This window comes from Malaya genurostris, chromosome 3 (genome assembly GCF_030247185.1).
Source record: "Malaya genurostris strain Urasoe2022 chromosome 3, Malgen_1.1, whole genome shotgun sequence".
NCBI lineage: Eukaryota > Metazoa > Arthropoda > Insecta > Diptera > Culicidae > Malaya > Malaya genurostris.
The window spans coordinates 187,288,232-187,298,062 of record NC_080572.1 but is presented as its reverse complement, the minus strand read 5'-3'; the positions used below and the strand labels follow the sequence as shown (position 1 = coordinate 187,298,062).

At 37.0% G+C, this 9,831-nt stretch overlaps 1 protein-coding gene across 3 annotated transcripts; it reads left to right on the top strand.

Moving 5' to 3' along the window:
• Nucleotides 1-231: 231 nt before the first annotated feature.
• Nucleotides 232-9,829, top strand: LOC131438865 (probable cytochrome P450 305a1). Of its 3 annotated transcripts, none has more exons than XM_058609216.1 (4): nt 232-477; nt 536-592; nt 8,140-8,389; nt 8,453-9,829. In XM_058609216.1, exons 3-4 carry the CDS (start codon nt 8,295-8,297, stop codon nt 9,603-9,605), a joined length of 1,248 nt encoding a protein of 415 aa, XP_058465199.1. In that variant the 5' UTR covers nt 232-477; nt 536-592; nt 8,140-8,294; the 3' UTR covers nt 9,606-9,829. The 3 variants fall into 3 exon arrangements, with proteins under 3 accessions (XP_058465199.1, XP_058465198.1, XP_058465197.1); XM_058609215.1 differs by having other exon boundaries at nt 533-592; XM_058609214.1 differs by having other exon boundaries at nt 232-592.
• Nucleotides 9,830-9,831: the final 2 nt, after the last annotated feature.

Here is a 9,831-nt window from a genome sequence, read left to right as displayed (position 1 = left end):
AATATTACTTTGAGAAACGGCTGAAGTTTTACAGTAGTTCCTGCCGTCCAGTGACAGACATGGACGGTAGCGTAAGAACGCACGAAACTGAACACACTTGTCACGCGACATAACATAAACTGATAAGATTCTCTCATCGTTTATTCTCAGCTCAGTGCTAGTGTCGATCACGAGCATAATGGCAGTAATATTTTATGCGATTGAAACTATTCTTCAGTTCATTGCGAGAAGTCTTCGCGTGTAGATCTCAAACGTTGAACTCGCGTGTGCTGTTTTTGTAGTAATTCTGTTTAAATTGAATATTATTCTGTTGTTTCATTTCCTAAAATATACGATTGAATGATGATTGAAGCAACGTGTTCATTGAATGTGAAGTGATTATAGATTCTAATTCCTAAAATATCTAATCACAAAGTGGAAGTGCTCACTCGTCTGCCGGTGTTATGCAATCTAGTTTAAATTGAGTGGTGGAAAACAGTAAGAACCATATCAACGAGAAACATGATCCTTCTAATATTATTGTTATGTCTAGTAGTTTTCGCGGTAGGATATCTAATCCAGGAAACTCGTCGTCCAGTCAACTACCCACCAGGTACCGAATACGATAAGAACTGTATACTTACGAGCTAAGTTGATTGTATAATTTTATTCATGGCCATAACTTCATCAGTGCCCATGTCTTCGAAAATATAAACTCAATCGAATGTCTTTCCCACGACATTTAGCCCGCAATTCCCACTGATTTGATGTCTGGCACTGCGATCTTTTATTGATCAATGTCAGCAAATTCTTGCCAACAATTGCTCACTCTCGTACCGGCATATTGATAAGACATGCCTTTACATAACCTCACATTCGTCTGTTCGTCGCGTGTGAATTTGGCGAAAACAGCTGTTACTGATTCAGAGCGCAGTTAAACCAGAGAGTGGAAGGAAGCTCTCGCACAAGGCTCCAACCGAATTCATTCCTAGCGTTTTATCAGCTCTGCTTGTGTTCGGTTTTCATTCAACTTCCGTGTTGATATTTATTCTGTTCTGTCACATTAGCGTATGCAGGCGTGCGCAACAGATGAAACGGAAACTGAACTGATGTGATATGTTTTATCTTATCATATATGAATATATCAGGAGTAAATTTACAGTAGGGCGTAAATGACAATAGAATAGATTTGTTTATAATTATTATAAGTTTTTGTATATTTTTTTCCAAGAAATTGATCAATTCAAGAAATGATTAACGGAAATTTTACATCCTCCAATGCGGATGAAACTTTACACACGTTTCCAGTATGACAAAACATTTGTTGTGCACGAATTCAAAGGCCAATTCGACCCAAGACTAACTTTTAAAAAGCTCGAATGTATTTTTGCATGTACTTTCTTCAAGTCATGGGAACTCGTAAACTATAATTTGTAAAAAAATGGTGTCCTGGATAAAGTTGTAGGAAATCGATTGGGATCTTTAAAAAAATATACACTGAAAAAATGTCGAATACTTTTTTCAATAATTAGAAAACCAACCGAAAAACTAAAAGTAAAAAAGATGTTTCTTCAATATTTTCGGATATTATTTTATTTTAGATCTTACCTTTGGTTTTGCATTTGGTTCAAATTTGATTAGTGTGAATTAAAAAGTGGAGAATTTACAGCTAAAATAATTTATCAACTTTTGCAAAACTTCAAGTTTTTGATGAAAACTAGTCATTTAAACACTAGAATATAATTCTCCAAAGTAAAAGAAATAAATTTTCTCTTAACGACCGTTGTTCTAGAAGTAGCCGAAGTAGATATTTAGACATGAAAGTAAAAAATCGGGTCTTTGTTTTCACATAGCCAATGCGTGACCCATCGACGAAAACAAATGGTTGTCGGAAAGGGCCAAGTCTAGTTAATACGGAAGATGGGGTAGCTGCTCCCAACCAAGTGCTTTTTATTTTTTTTTTTTTTTTAATAACTATTTATTGGAATATGAGTTAAAATTAAATTATTAAGATTTAAATTGGGTGTTCAGCCACAAGTGGTGACTTTTCAGCCCTGTTATATATATATATGATTTGGTTATTACCATGAAGACATCATTTGCTTCCGCAATTCTGAGATTTTTGTGTAGGGAAAATTCTAAACCTACTTGTATTGTGTAATGGGGAAAAGGAACTTATATACTAACTTACTAACTAATACAGAGAGCGAATCGATTCAATTGAAGATTGCATCGATTTTTGTCGGAATTTGCTTATAATATTATGTGACATTACATCTAATGGTTCTATATTTGTGAGTCTGTGTAACTCATTTGTACTAAACCAGGGAGGACGCTTCAGAATCATTTTCAGAATTTTATTCTGAATCCTTTGAAGCGTTTTCTTCCTGGTGGAACAACAGCTTGACCAAACTGGTACCGCATAAAGCATGGCTGGTCTGAAAATTTGTTTATAAATTAACAATTTGTTTTTTAGACAGAGCTTAGAATTTCTGTTTATAAGAGGATATAAACATTTAATATATTTATTACACTTTGCCTGGATTCCTTCAATGTGATCCTTGAAAGTGAGTTTTTGTCATACGTTAAACCTAAGTATTTAGCTTGATCAGACCATGTCAATTCCAAGCCATTCAATTTGAGAATGTGATTATTGTTTGGTTTAAGAAACGAAGCTCTTGGCTTGTGAGGAAAGATAAACCAAGTGCTTTGATTGTATCCAGAACCAATGTTGCACATATTCATTCATCCATCTTCGGTGGGAATATTCTTATATTACTCACCCCCGTCTCGAACAACGTTGAACTATTCACTGCACAAAAGAGAAAAGGGTGAAAATGAATAAAAAATAATAGTAGAGCATCCGAATCTACATATACATTCTTCGCTACTGGTATACATCGTGCATGTTCGTTTTATACATTCGTTTGTCATTCGTCCATTTACTTTATTTTACTTTTGGTTCGAATAGCGTCACAGCGATAGATCTTCATGCGGGTAACGAAGCAGCGTCAGCTTCGTTCGCATCCGAATATGCGGGTGAAATAAACATAATATTTGAGATATTTTTAGAACTATCGTTCAACAAAATAAACTCGAACGTTTTGCATAATACAAATCATCATTTGAACAAGATTTTGTACATAACCGTTTTTACTTTTCTTTACGTTTCGTCTTAGACTCGTCAGTGCATGTTATGTGCCCTAAGCACAAACATAGGCTAACCCCTAAATGACCATACCTGCATCGGCCAGAATAAGCCGAAAACAACGTTTTCGTTGGGCACGTCAGGAAAGACGTGGTACTTCGGTATCAAATATACAAGTGTTTTGCAAATAGCATTAACTTTACGTCTGCTTAGCGGTTCAAGTTGAACTGTTTAAGTTTGCAATAAGCAGTTCAATTTGAACTGCTCTGCACTGACGAGTCTAAGACGAAACGTAAAGAAAAGTAAGATTTTGTAATTTTTTCGTGAAGTATTTTGAGAAATAAGTCGGTGAAGAGATATTTTTGAGAACGCTTCTTTAAAATCATAATTTGCGGTGTCCACTTTATATCAGCGCAGGCTAATCTGAAGTCAACAAATCGAAGCAGTATAGATAGAGTAGATGTTTTTCTAGACCCCAACGTTTCTGTTTGATTTTTATAATTTTGTTTGAATTTTTGGAGTTTTTTTCCAAAAATTTTGTTTTATTCGGCTCCTTTACACTTAAGTTTAATGCGGCCGTTTTACAGTAAAAAATATTTTATGCTAGATCTTGTTCTATTTTTTTCCTTGGAGGAGAGGTGCTTTCGCTGTTATCTAGCGAATGAAGGGGGAGCAGTGATTTGCTATTCACACTTCCGTCCATTGGTTCAGCATAACTGTTATTGGTGGAACAATCGATATTTTTTCACAGGAGTTGGGTAGGTTATTAGCTGCATTGTTCATTGTTGTTGGTAGCTTTCACAGGTGTACTGGGGTTGCTTGGGGTTGGTGTGAAGGAAGGACAACTTTCAAAACCTGCTTTCGAGAAAAACGCGTTTAAAGTTTTTTGTCTTTAAAATCGAAGGAAAAAAATTATTACTATAGGGAGCCCGTAGGCTCTAACATTCTCCAAAAAAAACGGTCCGAGGTTACTGCCTTGAGGTACTCCTACACTAATAGACCGATAGAAACTGGATTAATGATCAAATTAAACAAACTGTTTTTGGATACCATATCGCTCAAGTTGCGTATGTTCGATATTTGGTGGCGTTATTCAGGTACCATTCAGGTACCATTTTGAATGTCCAGCCAATTTTCGACAGCTATGGTGTTTGGTCGTGTTTTAGTCTGTCTTCTAGAGATTGTACTCGGAAGGCAAAGTATCGATAGCTAGGGTATCGGGATACCGAAATTTTGGGTATCGATACAAGATATCAAAGGCAAAAAAATATCGATACCTGTAAGTAAAATAAGTGTGGCGTTATTTCATGATGTATAGAAATTTTTTTCCATAAATTTGTTGTGCCACCAGCATACACATATTTCTTGTCACATAGATTGCACTTCGCGACTTTTGGTCCACATCAAGCCATTTTGTCTTGGAACCATGATGATTTCACATTTCACTTATTTTCTCAAAAATTTTTATGTCATAACCTTTATGTCGATACACGGATACTACACTAAAAGACAATTCCTATTGAACATTTAGGGGTTTTGTTGGTTTGTGAAAAAGCACATATTTTGTTTCTATTTCTTCGCGTTTCTCATTCGGCTCATCAGTGCTAAGGTAGCGGTTTAAATTGAACTACTAGGCGCGAGATGGCAGTTCAATTTGAACCGCTTTAAGCACTGATGAACCGATAGTAAAACGCGATGAAATAGAAACAATCCCTTTTACTATTACGACGGGACCAGGGACGGACGAAACGGAAGCACGAGTCTCGCGCATGTATTGGTATGACGTGGACTAGCTATCGTTGAAATTCGTTCTGGACAATCTCACGTCTTCTCGCAGGCGCACTGAGTGAGAGAGAGAGAGTGCAATGAGTGTGACAAATTGAAATGATTGAATCCACTGAGAATATGGCCTTTATGAACGTGTTTTGTTGATGGTTTTCTCTCATTGCACTCACTTTCAGTGCACTTGTGAGACAAAGCGAGATTGTCGAGAACGGATTTCAACGTCGAGTTAGTCCACGTCATACCCATGCACGCGACTGGCGCTTCGTCAAACTCGAAAAAAAATGTTCGATTGGGGACAGGTATTGCGTGATGCCTTTCACGGTTAGTCGATGCCTTTCACGCAGTTTTTCTGGCCCGAAGAGGCGAATGACCTTAAATTTAAAGCCTCTATAATTGAAACAAAAAAATATTCCGTCGTAATGGGATTGACTTTAATCCGTTGCGATACTGTAAGTACCGAGACCAAAAGTATCGATACTAACAGTATCGCTCTGATGTTATATATCGATATTTTGGTACCTGATTCTTGAAAGAAAGTATCGATACCTCCAAGTATCGACTCGGTACCGGACATCCCTACTGTCTTCTTTTTTGCGTCTGACTAAGTAGACATTCAAAATTACCGGAATTGTCAACAGGAGTGAGGGTCATGAGTTCCAACATAGCGCCACCAAAAGAGCAAAAATTGAACATACGAACCCGCTAAAATTCTAAATTCGTGATACTTTTTGAACAAACCTTGTATTGAGATGTTGTTACCAAGGATGGCTTTTATCGTATCAAAGAACGCTCACTAGTAACTCTTCACACGATTCAATCAGTGCCATCAAAGAGAGACGGATATCATCGCAGCAACAAAAACCCGGCATGACTCATTTAACATTGAATAGACACCAGTGCGAGAGCGAATTTCTCTCGATGACATTTTTGAGAATCAAAGGTTGATACGCCGTGTGTGGATCCTCTCTGAAGTAACAAACGGTCGCTTATTCTAGTTTCGCTATACAGGCAGTTTTTAATTGGAATAGAATCATTTTACTATTGCCGCTTATTCAAACTACATGCATATAACCTTTGTATAAGTTGTGTATATGAAAATGTATGTAAATGCTCCACACAAGGGTTTTGAAATATTGCAATCTAGTATGAGATCATCAAGTCGAATCATCGATTCGATTTTCTGCGAAAATTGTTAACTTGCGATTCTCTCTTGGTAAATTCCACACAGCACCAATCATTATCAGACTGTAAATTTCTTTTACGGGCCGTGAAATACTAAGAGTAAAAAGTGGAGCGAAGAAATGTAGAAAAATTCTCTCACGGTTCATGCATTGAGAGACACGATTTCTTGTAGCATCTTCTACCGGATTGAAAATGTTGTATACAATATAGATAAATATCGAGCAGCTTCTGTTAAATTTTCGGCAATCGCCAACACTGGTTGTTACACAACAGGGTATATTGTCAATATGACTGGCCCTTACAAATGAGCGTAACAGCTCGACTACAAGAAGAAGAAGAAGAAGAAGAAGAAGAAGAAGAAGAGATGTTATTATACCCATTACGTTTGCTAGAATCAAGTCCACTGATTATAATAGGGATTCCGTTTTCGATACTTGAAAAATAGTTGTACAACACCTCACATACTTTCAAACCACTACACCCAAACCTCCATTCACGTAATAATCAGGGGTTCGTACATCGAATCATGACGTAAAAAAAGTTTTCGTTATTTGAAATTTTCAATATATAAAAAGTTTTCCTATTATTGGATATGTATAATAAAAGGCATAATTTTTGAACGAAAATCAGTATTTGCAGGAAAAGGATGTTCTAAGTCGCTTCAACACTCAAAATGGCGACTTACGGTACATCAATATTCATTACAAACCATCAGAATATGGGGATTTTCGGAATGGGTTTGATGAGTAGAAGTCGGAAAACGATTTTTGAGATGATTCTGAATTCCAAGATGGCGGCTTTATAATTATTAAATGCCACTACAATATGGAGATTTCTGGAACAAGTTTGATGAGTAGATAGAGGATGTTCGATGTCGTTTCGGAATCCAAAATGGCGATTTCCTATTAATTGCTATTCCTTGAAAACAAACGTATCCCTAGCAAGCCGCTCTAGTTTTATTTATTCGAACAGTTCTTCTGTCAAATTTAAAACTGGCATACGATGCCATTCTATTTTTTCTATATTTGAAAGACGAGTAAAACACTTCTGGGGCTGCCAGTTTCTCTTATTATAAAATACAGATTTAAATTTTAAAACTGACATAAATTATGCATCTAGAACACTACTGAATATGCCCTTAGAATTTTACTCGAAATGCTCGAACACCTTTACAATTCGTATATTTTTGAAACAGTTTTCATGAGTAGGCGCTTACACTTTTGAAACAGTAGCAAAATATATGCGCCATATCTAAATTATGGAATTTTTTGAAAAACCAGTTTCAAATTACCAAGGCATTTTAAGCTGGACAAAGGGCGAGGGCTAATGGTCAAAACTCGTCATATTTTTCAAATTTGAAACAAGAAACAGTGTCCTGCATAAATCAAAATTCTGAATATAAAGAGCTGGGGCAGATGGCTATGCCATCTTGGAATTCAATTCCACCCCAAACATCGTTTTAATAAATCTACTGATCCGTTCCGATAATACCCATATTGTAAGGGGTTTTAAAGGAACATCGATTAACCGAAAGTCGCCATTCTGAATTTCCAAAATACCTCAAACATAATTTTACAGAATCTTAAACTCGTTCCAAAAATTCTCATAATGTAGTATTTTCCATGGAATATAAATGAACCGGAAATCATTCTTATTTATGCAAAAACCTCTTTTTATGAAGTAGATTCGTATTTGGAATTTGGTTCGAAAAAAAAGGTTAGATTATTTGTGATTTGGTCCGAAAAAAGAGTAAGGTAACGAAAAAAAAATCATTTTTGTCAATATATTAAATACAAATTCTGTTCACCTAACTTTGATCAATTATTTTTTTGTTAAATTTTATCCTACCTCATGTTGACCGATTACATCAAATGTAAAATCCATAACAGTATTGGTAGAATTATAAATTCAACTTTTGCGTCTAAGGACTCGTCTAGGAGTTGTTTTCAATATAAAATATTCAAAAACCATGCATAAATAAATGTCAAAAATCTTACAATATCGTAATTTTGAACCATAAAAAATATTTCTGCTTCCCCAACAAGGTCCTCGATGGCTACCATTCCTCGGCAATACTCCATTCATCCGCAAGCTAGCACGCATCCACGGCGGGCAACATCTAGCATTCGAGGCCCTCGCCAATGAGTATGACAGTCCCGTAATTGGGCTCAAGCTTGGTCGCGAGTATGTCGTTGTGGCCATGCAATATCCCGCAGTACGAGAGGTACACAGCAAGGAAGTTTTCGACGGCAGACCAAATAACTTTTTCATTCGATTACGAACCATGGGAACCAGGTTAGTATGTAATTGTATTTGTAAATATGATTTTTCAAATGACAACATCAATTATTGTTGCAGACTGGGAGTAACTTGTACCGATGGACCTTTCTGGGCTGAGCATCGGAATTTTGTCACCCGTCATCTGCGACAGGCGGGTTATGGTAAAAAACCAATGCAACTGCAAATACAGAATGAGTTGAACGAACTGATAGGAATCATAAGAGACCTAAAGGATCAACCGGTCTGGCCAGGAAGTATTTTACCTACGAGTGTCATCAATGTCCTGTGGACTTTCACTACTGGATCGAGAATAGCTAGAGACGACGAAAGGCTGACACGGTTGCTATCACTGCTGCAGAATCGTTCTAAGGCTTTCGACATGTCCGGTGGAATTTTAAGCCAGCTGCCGTGGCTTCGCCACTTTGCTCCGGAATGGACTGGATATAATCTGCTGAAAAGATTTAACAAAGAGTTGAACGATTTCTTCATGATAACAATAGATAAACATCATCAGCAATACACTGAAGATAAATGCAATGATGATCTTATCTACGCATATATAAGAGAAATGAAAAACAAACAAGATGACAAAAGTTCTACTTTTACCGATCTGCAGTTAACCATGATCATACTAGATATTTTCATAGCAGGATCTCAAACCACCAGTATTACAATCGATTTAGCTCTCATGATGTTGGTCCTTAAGCCGAGTATCCAGAACAAAATTCGAGAAGAAGTTGATGCCAACTTTCAACCGGATGAATTACCACAACAGACCGATCGCACAAATCTTCCGTACACGGAAGCGTTTCTGTTGGAAGTCCAACGTTATTTCCATATTGTTCCTGTCAGTGGTCCTAGAAGAGCTCTTGAGGATTGCACACTGGGCGGTTTCCGAATACCCAAGAATACCACCGTGCTTATGGGTTTGCGAACAGTTCATATGGATCCAGAACATTGGGGCGACCCGGAAGAATTCAGACCGGAACGGTTTCTTGATACAGACTACAATATCACCAACATCGAGAGACTTATGCCGTTCGGTTTAGCCAGAAGACGCTGTCTTGGTGAAGCTCTAGCCCGTGCTTGTATGTTCACGTTTTTGGTGGGTTTGATTCAAAAATTCAGCTTCCGTATACCCGAAAATAGTCTCGAAAAACCCTGCCTCAAATTGCTTCCTGGAATAACCTCATCTCCCAAACCGTATAAAATTGTGTTCGTACCGAGGTGAAAATTCGAATAAAATGCGCTGCCTTAGAAAGTGATTCTCATTTCTGGAAAGTGATTTCAACGAGATTGAATGAAGGGAACGCACGTTTTCCAAGACAAAACAAGTTTCTTCAACTGCGTTAAAATTTTTGTCATGCTTGAGCCGATGATGGTTTTAACAGCTTAATAGCGTTTCTTTTATTTAAAAAAATACAGTTACTTATATGTAAGTTATTATACGCAACAGC

Bases quoted from the DNA above. Each gene is read 5' to 3' on its own strand.
- LOC131438865 (XM_058609214.1), top strand. From the start codon at position 502: ATGATCCTTCTAATATTATTGTTATGTCTAGTAGTTTTCGCGGTAGGA. The intron at 593-8,139 runs GTACCGAATACG...TTCCCCAACAAG, and splicing joins TCCAGTCAACTACCCACCAG to GTCCTCGATGGCTACCATTC. The intron at 8,390-8,452 runs GTTAGTATGTAA...TTATTGTTGCAG, and splicing joins TTACGAACCATGGGAACCAG to ACTGGGAGTAACTTGTACCG.